The sequence below is a fragment of the Poecilia reticulata genome, linkage group LG6 (assembly GCF_000633615.1).
Source record: "Poecilia reticulata strain Guanapo linkage group LG6, Guppy_female_1.0+MT, whole genome shotgun sequence".
NCBI classification, from domain to species: domain Eukaryota; kingdom Metazoa; phylum Chordata; class Actinopteri; order Cyprinodontiformes; family Poeciliidae; genus Poecilia; species Poecilia reticulata.
The window spans coordinates 12,031,216-12,051,043 of NC_024336.1; the positions used below are offsets into that span (position 1 = coordinate 12,031,216).

At 38.8% G+C, this 19,828-nt stretch overlaps 1 protein-coding gene across 1 annotated transcript in view; it reads right to left on the bottom strand.

Moving 5' to 3' along the window:
- ap3b2 (adaptor related protein complex 3 subunit beta 2) overlaps positions 1-19,828 on the bottom strand; it is a 45,681-nt gene that overhangs the window by 16,946 nt on the left and 8,907 nt on the right. The window contains exons 2-16 of the mRNA XM_017305159.1: positions 13,814-13,889; positions 12,091-12,165; positions 11,785-11,880; positions 10,506-10,666; positions 10,286-10,352; positions 9,875-10,057; positions 8,758-8,955; positions 5,671-5,768; positions 2,590-2,644; positions 2,420-2,491; positions 2,274-2,336; positions 2,045-2,177; positions 656-765; positions 386-562; positions 4-190 (exon numbers count right to left, since the gene is read on the bottom strand). Coding sequence (XP_017160648.1) covers positions 4-190; positions 386-562; positions 656-765; positions 2,045-2,177; positions 2,274-2,336; positions 2,420-2,491; positions 2,590-2,644; positions 5,671-5,768; positions 8,758-8,955; positions 9,875-10,057; positions 10,286-10,352; positions 10,506-10,666; positions 11,785-11,880; positions 12,091-12,165; positions 13,814-13,889 — 1,751 coding nt within the window. The remainder of the gene's footprint in view (positions 1-3; positions 191-385; positions 563-655; positions 766-2,044; positions 2,178-2,273; positions 2,337-2,419; positions 2,492-2,589; positions 2,645-5,670; positions 5,769-8,757; positions 8,956-9,874; positions 10,058-10,285; positions 10,353-10,505; positions 10,667-11,784; positions 11,881-12,090; positions 12,166-13,813; positions 13,890-19,828) is intronic.

A 19,828-nucleotide genomic window follows, 5' to 3' on the forward strand; every position in this document is an offset into this window, starting at 1 on the left:
TACCTTTAAACGGAGACTCCAGGACAGGTGCAGGTTTCAGAGCCAGGAAAAGCTTCTTGGCGTACTTGCTGAGGGCGCCGCTCTTCTCCGTGGGAACGATGAGCTGSCGAATAAAGCGGGCCCGATCGCGGATGTCGTAGTTCTGGTCGTACTTGGCCAAGTTGAGAACGTATTGCGTCAGCAATTTAGTCTGTAGGAAAGAGGACGCAGAGGACGAGGACAGCTGACCCTGGAATCCCCTGACAYGGAAAGGCCAACATTTTTCCACATTCTGTTTTCTCTTTGCACACCAGAACTTTTCTGTAGCTTTCCATACTATTAATGAAACCTGGATAAATTTGGAGTAATTCTAGTCTGTTGTTAGAGAAAATCTTAAGCTTGGTACCTGCTTGGAATTGGTGAGGTAAAGCTTCGCGGCCAGATTTAGGATCTGCAGCTTGACGATGTCTTCCTCATTGGTGAACGACTTGGCCATCTTCCTCAAGACGTCCGGAGCGATCTTTGGCACATGCTCGCAGTATTCTCCAATCAGCCACAGAATACTGGCTCGTGCCATCGGGACCTGTGGGAGCAYGCCAAACGGTGAGACCTACCTCTGTTTGTAGTGTCTGCAGAACCCCTGGCCATGCTAACGGAGAGGAGGCCAAATCGTAACCTGGATGTTGTCTGTTAGTTTCGCCATGTGCTTGATGATGTCACTGTGCTTCTCCGGCTGCATCTGAAGCAGCTTCTTGATGACGACCACTGACTCGGCCACCACCAGCTCTGTAGACGAGTCAAACGTTTGCATCAGTCAGTGAAAGTACAGAGTGTTACAGTTCAGACCCACGTCTGTAGAAACTTTGCATACATGTCAGGGATGTGCAAAACGAGGGGGGAAAAAACAGGCACAATAACTCGCTATAAATAGTCAAATATGTCAAATGTGTGACTATTTTTCAATTCTGAGTTGAAAAAATCAAATCAATAACAAAAGCAACAACTGACTTGACCACCTTACTGTCTTTACCTGTGACTTTTTAGGTTGCTTCAAGCAATCACTGTCAGCAGATTAGGGCAGCAAACAAGGATTATTTAATTAAAAAATGTAATAATCTGATAAAAAATCAGTATGTTCTTCATGTTTTTCATTTGACCACTTTAGCCTTTTTATTCAATATTTTAAATACATTAAAAGATTAAAATACGCAAATCCCTTTAATTACTTTTTAAATTCAGAAAATTTATTTTTTTTGCTAAAATGTGATAACATATAGCATTACTTTAGTAAATCTAAACCAAATTAAGCTAAAGCTATGCCAAAAAGTATTTACAGACAGATGTTTTTATCTTGAATTCAAAATGTAAATATATATTGTGCAGTTTTAGATTAATTACAGCTCTGAATATGTTGTTTCTTCAGCAAATGGTCTGTTCTTTGAGTCCAGTTAGCGANAATAATCTGATAAAAAATCAGTATGTTCTTCATGTTTTTCATTTGACCACTTTAGCCTTTTTATTCAATATTTTAAATACATTAAAAGATTAAAATACGCAAATCCCTTTAATTACTTTTTAAATTCAGAAAATTTATTTTTTTTGCTAAAATGTGATAACATATAGCATTACTTTAGTAAATCTAAACCAAATTAAGCTAAAGCTATGCCAAAAAGTATTTACAGACAGATGTTTTTATCTTGAATTCAAAATGTAAATATATATTGTGCAGTTTTAGATTAATTACAGCTCTGAATATGTTGTTTCTTCAGCAAATGGTCTGTTCTTTGAGTCCAGTTAGCGACTAATCGATCTCTAAATTGAATAATCAATTAATCGTTTCAACCCTACACCAGATACACTATGTTGCAGGCATGCAAAGCCTGATGAATGTTACTTAAATAATTAGCTAACATTTATTGCAATTTGAGCACCATTTTGAAATATACATATTTCATAGYAATAAATTTACAAATAAATAGAGCTGATTAAAATAAAATATTATTTCATGCAACTATCTCGTTTACCACAGAATATTTACCAATTTTAAGGCTCTCTCTACTCTTACCATCTCGGTTGGACAGCAGCTGCACCAGGCCGTTCAAACACGTGTCTCTCACTTCACCGATGTTCGTAGCGCAGCGGCCGATAGCCTGAATTGTTGCAGCTACGAAATCTTTATCCATGCTTTTAATGTATGTCTGTCACACAAACACGTTCATTGTTGTATCTTTGTATCACAGTGTAGGCCGACAAAATTGAGGAATCATTATAAAGTACATTTAATTCGACGTTACCTGAAACTCCCTGAGAATAGTGGAAATGTTTGTCTCATTGGCCAGATTGGTGAGAACCTCCAGCTGTGAAAAACAACAACATGTCGGCGAAGTTCTAACAAGCCTTCTGGGTTTAGCGGGTTGGACAGAACAGAACAGAGAGAAACCTTAAGGATTTTAATCTGGGTTGGGTCCGTGGAGCGGATGTAGAAACTCTTCAGGTACGGTTCGAACATGCCCTGCAATGCACACACACCAAAAAGAACCCCACATAAATCTTTGAATTTAAAATGCAAAACAAACACATGCTAAGTGTAGTCCAACWAGTGTAACTTACCCGCCTTTTAATGGTCATGGTGGCCACATTCTGAAGAACGACGTACTGGACCTCACTGATGGAACAGAAGAGAGAGGGAAGGAACTGGTGGAGGTCTTTCAAATGACAAAGTTGAATTACTTTAAAGTGTCTTTTTGGACTAAAACACTGAAGTTACCACACTGGACATCCACAGCTAATAAACATTATCAATGCTACTTGTTAAATACATCAGTCTGCGTATGGAGGCTCTGAAAGTCGATTTTTATTGCACCAGTAAAATGGCATTTAACCTTTACTGGATACAGCTGGTGTAACCCCGCGCCCCGCCCACACACACTTCGTTCATTGATCAAATCTGGGTTTCACATTTTTCACCTTTTACGAGTCACACTTTCAGTTTGCCTGATTTCCCCGGACAGAACTGTGAAACACTCGCCGTTAATTTTTATGACTTTCAGAACAAGTCTGTCTGAGATTTGTGCGTTCACACCGACCCAAACAAACCAGACTTTCTAGGAAAGTCTGTCAAGCACGATACAAACCGTTTTTTCTTRCAAATTTAGTCCACATGCACTTCACTGGAAATGSACTTAAAATAYGCTTCTACTCTGAATATCAATAAGTCTTATCAAAACAAAGAGAAAACAAGCTTATGTTAGCAYAGCATTATAGCAAAAAGCTCACAATTGTCAAGATTTGAGCTTTTTGTGAAKACTGTAGCTGTTAGCAGTGCTAACATGTCAGATATATCTATAGCAACAATGCTGCACCAGTAGGAACTCCAGGTATCAGATGTACTTTAAACCCTCAGAGTTTTTAAGCATCTGCATTTGTTGAAATATTGGACTAGGACTGTGTATTGCACGTGTGTCAAACTCAAGGCCTGGGGGCCAAATCTGGCCCACAGAAGCTGATTATGTGGGCCTCCGGATCCAAATTGCATCAATAAGTCCTTCCGATTTTTCACAAATCTGCAAAATTCACACAAAAACAATAGATCTCCACATTTTTGTCTGATTTTACTGAAATTTGTTTCTCAAAATTGGCCATAAACATTGAGTTTAAGAGACTGCTGCCTCAGCCTMACTTAATGTCAAGCTGTAGTCTGTGATAAATGCAGAGATTAACAAAAAGTCACATTTAACTTCATACATTAGCTGAAGAATTGTAAAAAAAATCCTTACAAATATTTCTAAATTAGCACCACAAAATCTGTGATACAAAATCCTGGACACAGAATTGGTGTGAAAAGATGTTCAATATTATTTAATTTTAAGAAACACTTACTGAATGCTGAAACAAACAGATGTAGTGATGTTTTAACAATTTAATGGTTTTCATCAATACCTTCTGAAACAACCGGCCCTGAAAGAACATTCAGATTTTTTATTTGGCCCAAAATGAAAATGAGTTTGACGCTCCTGCTGTATAAAATCTGTCTTTATCAAGGACAAAACGAAAAAAAGACCATAGCACCATAAAGAAAAACAAAACATTTAGAATATCCAGTCCATCATTAAACTTTAAATATGTACTTTTGCAGCTTTTCTGTTACGGACCTTTATTTAATCCCTTAAGGGAGATCTACAAGTTGCAATAAAACCTGAGGCACATCACGCTCCTCAGGATGGAGCTTAATAAAACACATTGCCCAGTTCAGTGATTTTCTGACACACGGAGAGATGCTGCAGTTTGAATCCTGCTGAATGATGATTCCATTAAACCCAGAGCAGAGCCACTTGTTTAATAAGAGGCTCGACAGGCTTCAGGACGTGCAGCCCAGAGGTGCTGCGCTGTCATCTCTCTGCATGGTTTATGCTTTCATGTTTACTTCAGCTTCACCGAGCCCCCTTGTTTAATATCCGCTTTCTGCTTCAGGGCCTAACAGATTTATTCTTTCTCCCTCTCTTTGTCCTTTTGCTGTKGTTTACAGCGTCACAGGGTTTTGGGGTGTTATTAAAGCTTTATTTTCCCTCATTGAGACTTTCATTGTGTTCTCCACGAGTCGTTTTTTTTTTTTTCATACAGTGACTTGCAAAAGCATTGGTACGCCTTAAATCTTTGGCGAATTTTTTGGCGAAATAAAATAAACAGTATACAATACTCTCCTTCAGCATTTTGAAAAAGAACAAGGGACCTGTTGCATTCAGCCCCTTTACTCAGATATACCTAAATAAAGTCCAGCTCACCATTAAACACAACACCACCTGCTTTAGTAGTGTGAGATTTCTTACCGGCACAGATTAAACATGGTGTCTATAATATATTTCAAATAAATAACCATATGAGGTCTGATGCAGACGTTTAATATTGTTCAACATTCTACAGGTTGGTTTCTTTAACAAATTGGAAAAAGCCGAATCAAGTATAGCAGAATATGGCCATGTTGTGGGGCTTTTAAATCCAGAAATACAAAAAAGAGTTTTAAAAAATAAATAAATAAAGATGATGAAAAGATKAAAAGGGGGAGGAGCTTTTGCACGTCTTAGCATCTATCTGTGCACATCCCTGGCTCTAACTACTTTTTTCATTTTGTTAAAATATTGCATATTCAGTTCCTGGAAAGCGGATAAAAAAAAACAAATTAAAAGAAAACCCTACGAAATGATTTTTCTATTTCTATTAAAAGAAAAGAATCATATTTGTATTACGCTCGAGGGCTTTGGGTTTTGTCATTTTGCCCGTGTGGCAGAAATGCTGGGACACCGCTGGTTTAGATCAGATATTCATCTGGTAAAATGGCCCATTCAAAGTTYGCCGACGCTCTTCATCGAATACAACTTTACAACAAAAGGGCAAAACTTTGAATCTTTATCTGGAGGAGACACGCCCCAGAAAAGTTGCAGCTGCAACTTGCAAACAATGTGGTTTTACAAAACAAACTTGGTGAACATTTACTTTATTTCCTTTCACTTAACAATTAGGACTACTTTGCATTGTTTCCAGTAAAATACATAACAACTCTTGGTTTCAACGTGAAAAAGTTGAAGGGTGGGAATAGTTTTGAATGATGATSTTTATTTTGTTAAAGAAGCGATTATCATCGACCAGCTCRACTACTTCTAGAACGTTTTGAAAGGAGAAACGCAGGAAGCTCACCTGTGGCTCCTCAGCAGGCGGACCAACGCTTTGGCAATCACGCCAACTTCTGCTTTGGGGGCCAGGTGGAAATACAACTGGGCCACAGCCATCACCACCTGGAATTTGCACATTTGTCTTAGTAAATCAAATAAAATTAATAAAATGAAAATGTAAAGCTTCAGTGAACTACAACCCTTTTACAATAATTTGCCTCTGTCAATTGTCAGCCAGTCAATTTCCTTCTGTGTGTTACAATTACAATCCATCACAGTTTTTTTTTTTATTTACAACTTTGTGTTGCAGTGCAGATGTGGAATGTGTTTGTATTCACAAAGCCGATGTGTTACACAAGCATGAAAGAGACAAATACTGTTCTGTTCTCCATTTACTGCGCTCAGGCTAAAGAGGGGAACAAATAATCTGGCAGTGCATTTATTTAAAAAGCTGCCGTTTGTTTTCATGTGGTGCTTCAACACAATACAGTCAATCAGTGTGTTGGAAACAATTTAAAGCTCCATTACTGTGGTAGTAAGCTGCATATGCAACAACAGTGTGTGTCAAGACTTTGTAAAGTGTGTAATTTTGGAAGTCTGCTTGTGAATTAAATCTCTGCGAGTTGGATGTCAATGAGCTAATCCCTGACATCATTAGCCATTAGCAGCTGGGAGGCATTTACAACACATAGTGCCTCTTGTAGCTGGAAGCAGTGCAGTACAGCAAAGATGTGGGAACTGAAGAAATAACAATTACAGTCATGGCCAAAAGTTTTGAGAATGATTCAAATGTTAATTTTTACAAAGTCTACTGCTTCAGTTTTTATAATGGCAATTTGCATGTACTCCAGAATGTTATAAAGAGTGATCAGCTTAACAGCAATTAATTGCAAAGTCAATATTTGCCTAGAAAATTAACTTTATCCCCCAAAACACATTTCAACTTCATTGCATCCCTGCCTTAAAAGGACCAGCTAACATCGTTTCAGTGATTGCTCCATTAACACAGGTGTGGTTGTTGATGAGGACAAGGCTGGAGATCAATCTGTCATGATTAAGTATGAATGACATCACTGGACACTTTAAAAAGAGGCTGGTGCTTAGCATCATTGTTTCTCTTCTGTGAACCATGGTTATCTCTAAAGAAACACGTGCAGTCATCATTGCACTGCACAAAAATGGCCTAACAGGGAAGAGTATCGCAGCTAGAAAGAGTATCGCAGCTAGAAAGATTGCACCTCCGTCAACAATCTATCGTATCATCAAGAGCTTCAAGGAGAGAGGAGAAAGACCAGCAAGCGCCAAGACCATCTCTTAAAAGTGTTTCAGCTGCGGGATCGGGCTACCAGCAGTGCAGAGCTTGCTCAGAAATGGCAGCAGGCAGGTGTGAGTGCATCTGCACGCACTGTGAGGCAGAGACTCTTGGAGCAAGGCCTGGTCTCAAGGAGGGCAGCAAAGAAGCCACTTCTCTCCAGGAAAACCATCAGGGACAGACTGATATTCTGCAAAAGGTACAGGGAGTGGACTGCTGAGGACTGGGGTAAAGTCATTTTCTCTGATGAATCCCCTTTCCGATTGTTTGGGACATCTGGAAAACAGCTTGTTGGGAGAAGACGAGCTGAGCGCTCATGCCAACTTAAAGCATCCTGAAACCATTCATGTGTGGGGTTGCTTCTCAGCCAAGGGAGTCGGCTCTCTCACAGTCTTGCCTAAAAACACAGCCATGAATAAAATGGTACCAGAATGTCCTCCGAGAGAAACTTCTCCCAACCGTCCAAGAGCAGTTTGGTGATGAACAAAGCCTTTTCCAGCATGATGGAGCACCTTGCCATAAAGCAAAGTGATAACTAACTGGCTCAGGGAACAAAACAGAGAGATTTTGGCTCCATGGCCTGGAAACTCCCCAGATCTTAATCCCATTAAAAACTTGTGGTCAATCATCAAGAGACGGTTGGACAAACAAAAACCTTGGAATTCTGACAAAATGCAAGCATTGATTGTGCAAGAATGGACTGCYATCAGTCAGGATTTGGTCCAGAAGTTGATTGAGAGCAGGCCAGGGAGAATTGCAGAGGTCCTGAAGAAGAGGGGTCAAACCTGCAAATATTGACTTGCTGCATTAACTCATTCTGTCAATAAAAGCTTTTGTTACTCATAATATGATTGCAATTGTATTTCTGTATGTGATGAAAACATCTGACATACACACATGAAAACCAGAGGGCAGCAGATCATGTCAAAATATAATATTTGTGTCATTTTCAAAATTTTTGGCCATGACTGTACAAAGAGCTGGAGAAAAAAAAGATTAAAACATGTTCATCATGATCCGTTCATCTTCGAGTAAAAATAATCTCAGATTGAGTGACCTCCTCAAAGACCTTAAAAATGCTTTTATGGTGAATTATTGACAAGACTTTAAATCTGCAGTATGTAACTTTTATAAAAAATATGTTTTCCACATATTTGTTAAAACTGTCACCATGTCATAACAGTAAAACATGAGACAGCTTATCTGTGAATAAAATCGAGCTCCTACCATCATTTGAAGAAATGCCGCATTCCCAGACAGAAATAACCAATCAGAGCACAGAGGAGGGCTTTAGCGATGTCAATCATCCACCTTTTATGCGCTGCTCAATGTGACACGGGAAAGAAACAGCTCACCAATACAGGAAATCTGAATTACTGCCTTCATCAGTGGCCTTGCTAACCAGCTTTATCATTCACCGCAGGCTCTGCTAAACTAGCTGTAGCCTAGCATAGGAGTGAGCAGCATATACCCAAAGTTAATCGACAAACAGGAGGCAAAGAAGCTAAATTTTTTTCACAGATTATCTCATATTATACTGCAATGACAAAAGACAGTTTTAATAAATATGTAAAAAAAGTACTGTTCATAAAAGCTACATACTGCAGCTAGTGGACCTTTGTGGTTTGTACCGTAACTCCAGAGCAATGCTGAAGGCCTGGCCTGCTTTATGCTAATGTGTAGCATGTTCGCAGTGTGTGTGTGTGTGTGTGTGTGTGTGTGTGTGTGTGTGTGTGCGTGTGCGTGTGCGCGCGTGTGTGTGTGTGTGTAGTGTGTTCGCAGTGTGTGTGGCGCTCTCACGGCTGCATTCCGGCTCTGCAGCAGCGGCTTGGTGTTCCTCAGCAGCAGCCGGTGGTCGGGGTCCATCACGTAGGGCTTCCTCTTGGCCATGGCGGCCGCCTCTGCTTTCTTCTCCTTCTCCTCCTCGTCCTCATCCTCGTCTTCATCTGAGCCGTAGAAGGTTTTATCTCCTCCTCCTCCCTCCTCCAGCAGAGACTCCTGCAGTCAGTGGGGAGTGCGCTTGTGGTCAACCGTCAAAAATGATAAACTAATGAGTTTTGTAAGATAACAGGAAACAACAAATTTTCTGACTGATTTCTTTTGGGGTTTTTTTGTTCTATTGTTACACAAAAAAAAACACAAAATTACATTTTCAAAATTTTTTATTAAGAGGGGAAAAAAAGATCCAAAACCTATTAAGTAGTCGTTGCACTGTTTTGGTGCCAACAATCAAGCATTTCAATGTCTGGTAATTAATTTTTTAAAATGAGATATGACTTTGTAACTTTATAGGACTGATAGACGTCAGTAATGTTGTTTTCCTTTGACTAGCCCGTTTCCTGTTGTCAGACAGGTTCATTATAAATTTAATTTTTTTATTCCAAAGGTCTGAAAGTAACAGACCTTTGGAATAAAAGCTGTAATGTGTTACATTGTTACATAATGCTAATGAGATAGCGTTATGTAACAAAGGGGCAATTATTATTATTTTATTTAGAGCCAGGTTTGTTTGGACAACATGTTTATCTTATTTTATCTTTTAAAACTATGTTCTATTTTCTTTTAGCTTTAATATTTTTATGATACTAAAGCAGATTGCATATGAAAGGAAGCAAATAGTTTATCAAGGGATTGTAGATGCAAAAAGTGGCAATTTGTAATAATGCGATTAATCGTCAGAAAAACCAATAGAACATTTCTCTCTGTTCAGCAAACTAAAATAAAAACATTTTAGTAATTTTTCAGCTTTTAATTGATTATATTAGTACCAAATAACATGATAAGCTTAGAGAACTGATTAATAGAAGTAATTAAAAATTGGTAAAATGTGGATTTTTCTTTAAGTCACAAACTAAAGAAGAATCAACAAGAAGTGAAAATTGTTAAAAATTCCTTACAGTTGTGTTTTATTACTCACGTTGATGTTTGGGTTGAGAAACTGGGTCCTGGCATAGCGGGTCAACATGTTGATGATGACCACCTGGCCCCACTCCTCCACGTCGATAAGCAGGTTGCACAGCTTCCTGTAGTTCTTGTGGATCAGGTCGATGCGCTCCGGACACACCTCTTCGAACGCCATGACGACGCTTCCTGCCACCAGCTGGAGCACATTTCGAGTCAGGCACCAGTTGACCACGTTACGATTACATTCCTGAACACCGACTGACTAGAAAGCCATACAGCTAGAATCTAAGATCAAATGTTTTGCTTGAATTTGCTAAAACAGGAAGCGTAGTTTTTTTTTTCTTCTTCTTTGTTTCTATCTGTTTGTAGGAGCTGAGCAAAAATGTAAAACTAAATAAACAAGGTAAAAAAATTAAAAACTTACCGTGGTTTTGTCTGCCAGGAGTTTCTCTATGACTTCTATCAGCTGATCTTTTTGTTCAGGATCCAAACTAAAACGAGAGAAAAAAAATAATGGTTAGTGAGAAACTTCCCCTATCGACAGAATCTGGCTGAAGTGTAAAAACCACAAATGGATTTCTGTGTTTTCATGCTGACAGGGTTTGATTGATGATTATTTCTCTGGGCTGCAGCTGCAGACGTACCTGTAGAGTTTGGGGATGGCGTGGGCAGCGGTCTTCCTGACGTATGGAGACATGTCTGAAGCGGCTTCTTTGATGGCCAGCATCATGATGGGGACGATGATTGTAACTCGTATGCTGGACAGGACTCGCAGGGCGCTGGCTCTGATGAGCTGATTGGGATCCTGTCATTTAAAAACAGCAACATCAATTCAATTAAAATAGTAATATTCATGAGCTCAGGAATTTATTGAAGATTGCTCAAAACGAGTTCATAACGAGCTGTTTTAGAGCCTCCTGTCACTGTAAACCCAAATAAGCTGCTTCATGGCTGTAAACAGATGCACAATTATACAACCGCACACGTTTGAAAAGCAGAAGAAGAGTCTCCTGCACAACAAACTACCATGCAGCAAGTGGTTTCTGGATAGTAAGACAATAGCAAAACACTTGTCTTCTCCTGCAGCCATTGTATAGCACATACAGCGTTAAAACCAGCTGACCAAATATACAGGAGCTCCGCCTGGGTTGCTAGGTAACCAGCAAGTTTTGCAAGTGGCTCGTTTTCTAGACACCAAAAATCATAAACTTATTGCCATAAATTGGCTCTGTGTTTTTTTTTTTAAAGCACTTGCACTTTGACTGTTTTTAGAAGCAGTTGAGATGCAAATGGGCACAAAAAGGGTGAAAAAAAAAGAATTCTGCATTATAGGTGCCCTTCAAAAATGATGTGTATTGTTCAATTTGGATCCAGAACAAGGACAGGAACAGGAAAAAATCATGACAAAGGAACTACTTCTCAACTGTTACCCCACTTCGTCAGGGGGAACATCAAGGACCCACATTAACACCCACACCATTCTCGTTGTGCTAAATTAGGTTTTAAAAAGCATTACATTGACTCAACCTTTCATTGCTCTCATATATCTAAGTACTCACCCACTTTTAATGCTTTTGTTTACACATTTCAGCTACAAAAAATGTTGTGGATGGGAAAACACCACAAACAACAAAAAAACTAGTTTGGTCGATGCAATTACTCAAAAGCTACAAACTGGAAACACGTAGGGAAGAAAGGACAATGCATTTGAGGCAATCTGTGTGGAATCTCTTGAAGGTTTATTATGGGATTGTTGGTCCGGCTGGTGTTTTTACACAGAAAACTTGGAAGGGATCTTTGATAACGCCTGTAAATTTGACTAAAGTTTTTTACTACCTTTAAAGCAAAAACATTGCTAAATGATGTATGTGGCTAGTTCACACTCACAGCATCCTGTCAACATGACAGAAAGGTCGAACGTACCTTTAAGCCACGCTGGAAGGTAGAAATTGAGAGCAGGGCGAGGTCTTGCTGCTCCTCGGCGTAACGTACCAAGTAAACATAGACCAGCTTCTTCACCTGGAATCAGCAGGAAAGAAGACGGAAGCAAACCGTTCAGGCAAACTTGGAAAGCAAAGTCACAAAACACGATGACAGAAGAAGCAGAAACTTGCAAGCCTGGAAAATTAAAGATGAAAAAACGAGATACAAGGAGCCTCTTTTTTCCTTGTGCAGCAACAACACAAACCAAAGGAAACAGAGGCCAAACGACTCAAAAGCACAACCTACCTCAATGTTTTTACACGCCACGTTTTTCACCACAGCTGGGAAGAGGTCTGATGCATTTTTACCGCGGGCGATCATCTGGAGAGAAAACAAGAATTTGAAAGGACTAAACCCTTTTTAAGAAACAGGACAAAGTGTAGTACATAAAAACTGTTGGGTTTTTAACACAAGCACTAGATTTATGCCACTAGCACATTGGGAGCTCTTCAAATCACATTCAACATTCCGGATCTGCATTCATGTGATTGACAGCAGTAGGGCTACCTTCTTACTGCAGAAAAAACTCAGCTAGTGGAAAACTAGTTATAGTTTTTTCAGGTAACTATGGCTGTGCCCAGCATTCATAGCCCCAGAAACAAATACTGCTCTTGAAAACCCCTCCTATTTAAAGTATGTGTCTTCAGGATGCTGCTTGCTTACTTCAATCATATTTTTGAATTTATTGACACTCTCATGGAAAAAACAGTGGGAGACAGATAATTTTAGTCTCTTTTTTTAACATCGACAACGATGAATGAAAATTCTTATAATGACAAGACATTTTTCACGATGAATGATGTACGATACGATAAATAACCCAGCCATAACAGTCAATATTAATTTTGAAATTATAGTTGATATTTACAGATGTTTTACACATTACATAAATTTTGAAATCATAAAAAAGTTAATACACCTCTGACGTCGCTTCTCTGCTATTCTCACTATTACTGTCACACGATCAGACAAATACTTGATGGCCGAAACCTCCCCATTCCGAAATACATCCACAAACACTAACAAGATGAAAGTATAAATTATTGGCCCATGTTTACATCAGGGACCCATACTAGTATGTTAAAAAAAAAATGACAAAAATAGAATCCATCTCTTTTCTTTGAAGTCAATACAGCCATTTTTGTGTCACATTTGACATAGAAATGGGTTTAAAAAAATGAAGGTTTGTTTTGAACCCAGCAGTTTCCCTGATGTCTCTGTTGATGCTTGCTGACGTACTTTCATCTTCCTGCAGTGGTGATGAGTGAACAGATGGGTGTGGCGTTTCAGATTAAGGAAACTGACACAGATCATGAATTATAAACAGCTGACAGCACAGTTTGGATCTGTGAACATCTTAGTTACATCATGACGCACTACTGCTGTCTTACTGCTCCAACAGACTGAGAATATTGACAGTCAAAGCAAAGGAAAGGGTTAGTGGTGAGTGATTCAGCATATTTTGATATCGATACAATATCAAGTAAATACAGGAGCCACCAGTACCGACACTGACATGATACTTTTTTCTTTTTAAGTTTGATATATCATCAAATTTCTGACCATAAAGTATTTTTCTTGTTTTTCCTTTGAATTATTTCATTCAAACCTAGGGCAGAATTTGGATAACGTTTATAGGTATCCACAAAATACGTTGAGAACATATTGGCATGATTTGTGTGCATTTTTTTACGTACAAAACAATAAGAATTTGAGAGCAGATCGAAACAAAATCCTTTTTAAAGTAGAACTGAGAAACTGCAATACGAAAATAATTAAAAAATTTCAAGAGGGAATCTGAAGCTAAAGTATCGTGCATTGATCCGATACCGACGTGGTATTGATACATTAGTGATAATTTTGATTATTGCGTCCACGTCTAGTAATGATAATGCACTTTTTTCTTTTGCATAACACACCCAAAATTGCTGATCAGCAAAATCCCAAAGTAAACATTAATCCCACTCACAGCCACAATCCGCTTCATTGCCTCCAGCTTCAGGGAGTCTTTGTTGCTGTCCAGCATCTCCTTCAAGTCGTCATGCCTGACAGGAGAAAACATGCAGGATTAGCTCACAGCACAGCTTTATGGCAAATGCACAACTTTAAGGCTCGTTTTTAACTCTATATTCACAGCTCAGGATATTTCGCAGTGTCTCAGTGTGACCTAGAAAGGTTTTCCTTTGAAGTGAGAAATTTGGTTTGCAAACTACATAAACCTATGATSCTGCAGCAGGCGATAGCAGAGCCGCATAATCCATGAGAAAATGTCAATTTTTTGTTGACTCCTGATTGTTTTGTAGAAGAAAATGCTTTGCTTTAATAAAGTGTTAATCCAGATTAACAAATAGTCAGGGTGATTGATGCCCAGTTGTCCAGTATGCGGTTATTGGCAACAAAAGCAGATATGAACTGTTCCATGTCCACAGTTAATTCCTACTTTTTCCCCATACTAGAATGGAAAAATAGCTATATTTACAACACAACTAAATTTAATCTAGAGCTTAAACTTCACATACAGTGTTAGTGGGAAATTTACATAAGCATATATCTGTAATAAAGATGAGCATTGGATTTAATTCTTAGAGTATTTTTTACCTAGTTTCTTCTGCAAGAATACACTTGAAATAAGGCAACCCTGACTTTCAACCTTTCAGCAAGAAATTGAAACTTGTTTAAGTAATTCCTTACTATGGATGATAGATTATTATTTCATCTGTCATGTTATGAGTAAAAAAAACACTTGCCACTTTAACTTTTTGTTATCAATATTAAAAAAGTATTAGTACCGTCTGTGGTTGGTCATTAAAACTTTAGTCCATGAAGTGCAACAACCATACTTGTTTGCGCCATGTTTTTTTTCCCATCATGTTGCTTCTTTTCAGCCCCATTTCCTGTAGCACATCAGTAATTTTTGGTTGACAAGTTGACACTGCTCCACCATTTGGTTGGCGCTTGTCGACTGTTTATATTTCTAAACAAAGCCGCTTACAGTGCATTTTATCTCCCTAGCCGGACTCTGTGTGGACTGTTTCTCTTTCCCATTCTCTGTAAGCCCCCGCCATCTTTGTTCCTGTATCAGCTGGCTCCGTGTATGGATGACCAGCGGCGCCCTCTAGCTCTTATGGCCCTGCTGCCATAAGAGCTACAACAAACTCCGGTGGCTTCAGCCAAACCTGCTGGGCGGAAAACAGACAAACAGCGGTCACACAAAGGCCGCCGCTTGCTGACAGCATGAACAAGGAAAACACAAATCGATGACAGTGTCACAGGGTTTTATCTGCTTTACTGTTTCATTCATAAAACAGCGCAAACCAATAAGCACTCACGTTTCAAACTCTTAAAGCAGAAAACTTGCAGATGGTTTTGCTGAGCAGAAAAAAAAAACCTTGATCTGTTCAGTCGCTTTAGTTGAGTCCACCCCACCCCAATTGGTTTCCAAGGTAACAAAGGATGCAATAAAATGTGGTTAAGTGATTTCCTGCCTCACTGTAGAGAAAGCTTTGATTCATGCTGGTCACGCTGTTATACTGCAGGTGCCAGATGGAGGATCCAAACACATGCTTTCCCTCACACAAATGTAAATATTTGTGTTCAATGAAAACCCCACCAGCACCACACGCACGCACGCACACACACACACACACACACACACACACACGCACGCACACACGCACGCACACACATTTTTATGAGCTATTAATTCAGGTGGAGGACGTAACCTTTGTCAAATATAAAATAATGTACATACAGAAAGAAAAATAATGTGCCTTAGCCTTCCTGTAAAAAGAAGGTTGTCAATCTGGAATATAGACATAAAATGATAAAAGACATCACATTCTAACAACTCTTCTTCTTTCTTCCTCTTCTATTTAGAGTGATTATAGAAATAACTATTCAGACGAATTGATCAATCCGAAGCCAGGATCTTTGAATTTCGTCTGACTTCTGAGCTGGGAGGGGGAGCGATGGGTTATTCAATACAGCCCATCTGTTTCAGTCCCATGACATCAGCGAGTAGAGACCTGTGAGGACGTGGCCGCTGCAGATCGTCACCACTTTTCACTGAGATGGAGGTGCAAACCGGTGCTAAGTCTCTGCTGCTTCAACGTGTMMCCAGCATCACTGTGTTATAATTATATACAGTATTTCCTTCTGTCAGGCACTTCAAATACTAAACCCATCAAAACTCCTAAAAAAAAATGTAAAAAATAATAAACAGTGAGGGGTATTTTTAGACGAGAGGCTTGAACTGAAGCTGTGGCTAAATGCCAAAACAAAACAAAAAAAGAGAGAACATTTTCAATATAACATGACAAATTTAGCTCCCCCAAAGCATTCAAATGACATGAAAATGGGTGAATCTAATCCTGGTTAGCGGAACACAGTTCCTCTCCCCACGGCTTTGGTATTCAGAACTATTCTAATGATATTTGTTCTGTTGAGCCGGTTCTGGAACGGTTCGCTGCCTGCGGCTGAAGAACGAGTATTTCTAGAAGCGATGACGTTGTGCCAAAACAACGTCATCACTGGTTTTTTGGTGGAACAGAAATACCCGCCTGCATCAGTTTACGACTGAATGGTTTGACTGTTGAATCTCGATTAATTAAAGCGGAGTGACGATTGAAAAACAAAAAGACAAACTGAGAATCAGAGAATCAGTCGTCATGGTCACCTGGTTTTTCAGCTGAAATAAAACACAACATTAAAAATTAAGGTCTTTGTTCCTGAATAGGCCTTTTTGTTGCCATAACAAAATCTACTGGGCTAAGTTATTGCGATAAACGATAAAATCATTGTTTTGAGACCATTTTTAAGTACGGTAATGGCATAATAAGAACACATTCTCAAAAACCTTATGAACATTTAACAGTGGAACTGGAACTGGATTTTAGATATCCTAAGATAGATACAAAAAAGTTAGCTAGCTAGCAAGGCATTGCTAACTGGTAGTAGCGGAAGTCTCAACCGCGAGGGGAAAAAAACATATATACCCAATTAAATAGTAATGCCACAATAAAAGTTAAAACCTATTTAACTACAGGTCTTAAAAATACACTTTTTAAAATGAATTTAAGACATTTCATGGCTTTAATTTTAGATACACGAACTCAAGACCTTCTAAGGATGTGCAGACAAAATGAATCATCAACATTTATCCACTGAAAAACAGCTAAAGTTATGAGGGGATTACCTAGATATTTACATTTTAAATGGTTAATATGTGAAAGAGAGCAGCTGAAACACTAGCTAATACATGTTATTACTTTCAAAGTAATAACTTTCAAAGTTATTACTTTCAAAGTAATAACATGTATTACTTTGAAATACATGTGATACAAAATGTATTGCTAAAATGTTTTGTCCACAATCATCTGGAAATTTGCATTGAAATATGTCATGAAATGAGACATCAATAAGTCATATCCAAACAGAAAGTAAAGATGCTAGCTTGTAGCATAAAACGTAAGTTTTCTGCATTAAAATAGCAGCAGCAAAAGTCAGAAACTCAAGCAAATTGATATATATATATATATATATATATATATATATATATTTCTATTCTTAAACTACTCAACTCGGTATCTAGTGGAGAAAAAAAAAGTCCTGATTAGAACCTCCCAACAAAAGCTATTAGAAGAGAAATAAACAGGAAATGATTAAAGTCATCACGGACAGCAGATTAGGATCATAAACATTAATATCCCAACCAGGACCAGAACAGTCTCATAATGCAACCTGATTACGGGTTAGATACCAAACCGAGGAGTTGATCCGAAAATTCGGGAAATCCTTTCCATGTTCTTGCATCGCAGGATGTAACAGGAGAGAAGGCTGGAAGGCTTAATTTGCTTTCMCAGCTTGCGATGATAAAGCATCCTAATCAGCCTCTCTAATTAATAATGTGACAGGGATTCATGTGGCAAACACAAAAGCCTAATTAAAATTAAACTCGGGAATGTTTAATTACGTTGGCTTAGATCGAAAAGTTGTAGCAGTGGAAGCCAAACGTGCAAAGTACAACCTGACAGTGACGACTGACGGCAGACATGTTTGCTATCAGTCGAGAATGCTGGAATATATAACTTTTGTCTTTTTTTTTTACAAACCGTTTTCCATCTCTTCAGAAACTCAACACCGACACTACTTCTCCGATTTCACTACATTTATTTATTTATTTTTTGCTGCTCCCTGCCCAGCGACAGCTGAATTTACAACACCTGTGAATTATTTAACCTGCTGCGGCCCAGCGGAGCGCGTGGCCGCTCCGGTTACCCGGGACAAGAAGCCAAGAGATCAGCTGGACGGTATCCATGATGGTAAGGCAGCACTCGAGGATGCGACGTCAGGCGTGGTGTCGGCTTGCTTCCCGGGAAGCGACAGMGGCGACATGAAAAGGAGACGATGTGAAAGGGAATTCGTTAGAATCGGCTTTAAGTGAACGACTGAGGGGCTGCGGCTCTTATACGTTTCGGAAGGGGCRGGAACGAGAGTGACAGATAGAGGCCAGCTCCGAAAGTGATGCTCTGATTTCATTAAATTTTGAAACAAGTGACTGAAGGTTGTAGCTATGAAATCGAAACTGACGATGAGGCGTCAGTGATTCTGAGGACAAATTCCCTGCTTTTCAGTGTAGACGTCTGAGGCTGGATTCATTAAGAGCAGCAGCCTTGGCTTTTCAAAAACAGCAAGTTGAAAAGGCTTTTTATCCTCTCCAAATTGAATATAGATTCTTTTTCTTGATTTTGTTTTCTTTAGGTTTCTATGGATGAGTAGTTAATTCTGCTTTGTGTCAGCATCCAGCGTTTTTGTGACTTTATTTTTTTTTTTTTTAAAAAGAAGCCATCTTTAAATGTAAGAATTTCAGCTTAAGAACAACTTGAGCTGAAGCAAGAATTTTTTATGGTTCTCAGACTGTGGTACAAGTGCCACTGGTTGTAAGTGTGGTGCCTTCAATAGTAGTTGGAACAACCATTTCCATGCAAATTCAAAGCTAATCTTTCTGATAAAGAGTCAAAGGGATCTATTTGAGCAAACTGATATTTGCTTGGAAAAGAAGCTACTAAAGGCATAGAGGAGAACATCTGAAGAACTCCCAGCAGAAACTGAACTGAAGCAGAGAACTACTAGCACGGGTACTGGCTTATCTCARAAAGTRGATCCCTGGAAGGCATCAAATTCAATTTAAACTAGTTCAAACAGGTTAAATTAACCTATTAATTATTATCATAATTACTCAGCAACAAGCCAACTACTATTAGCAACATAAACTACAAACTGTGTATTTGAACAGCTCCMAATGTATTGAAAATGGACAAAACAAGCGTTAGTGGTTTCCTGTTTGACTAAGTTGCTGAACTCAGTGACAAGCTAACTACTGTTAGCACATTAGCTACATTCTTTATCATTTTATGAATTAAAAAAAAAATAATTCAGTTTTCACTTTGTTTTAAACATAAGGCAGCCACTCTGGATTCTTGTTGAGGATGATGAGAAACACTTGACTGTCCAACATGGAAAATAACTAAATCTCTGATTATTTTCCTTCCACCGGTAAGATCGGAAATTTCAATTTCACCAATTGTATTTTACTCTGCATTCAAGCTAATATTAACTAATGTATTAGTCGGGCTGTCTGCTCCTGCATTCAGCTTACAGTTAGCTACTCCACAGACTATCACACTATCACATGACCAAACAAATACCACAAGACTACCTTCCTTCACTTCTCCTCCAGAAACACGACAGCAAGATGGAATTAAATATAGGCTGATATTTAAACCCAATATTATTTATCAGATCGATATGGATATGTTAATAAAATGACCAATATCGGCCGATATGTTAGTGTTACAGACATTAGACTCYGCATTACATAGCAGCCCTCCCCCAGGACTATCCCACTCAACTCCTTCAGACTAGCCAGGAACAATTAGCAAACACCTGGTGGAACCGAGCATCTGCTGAGCTACTACTCAGTGAA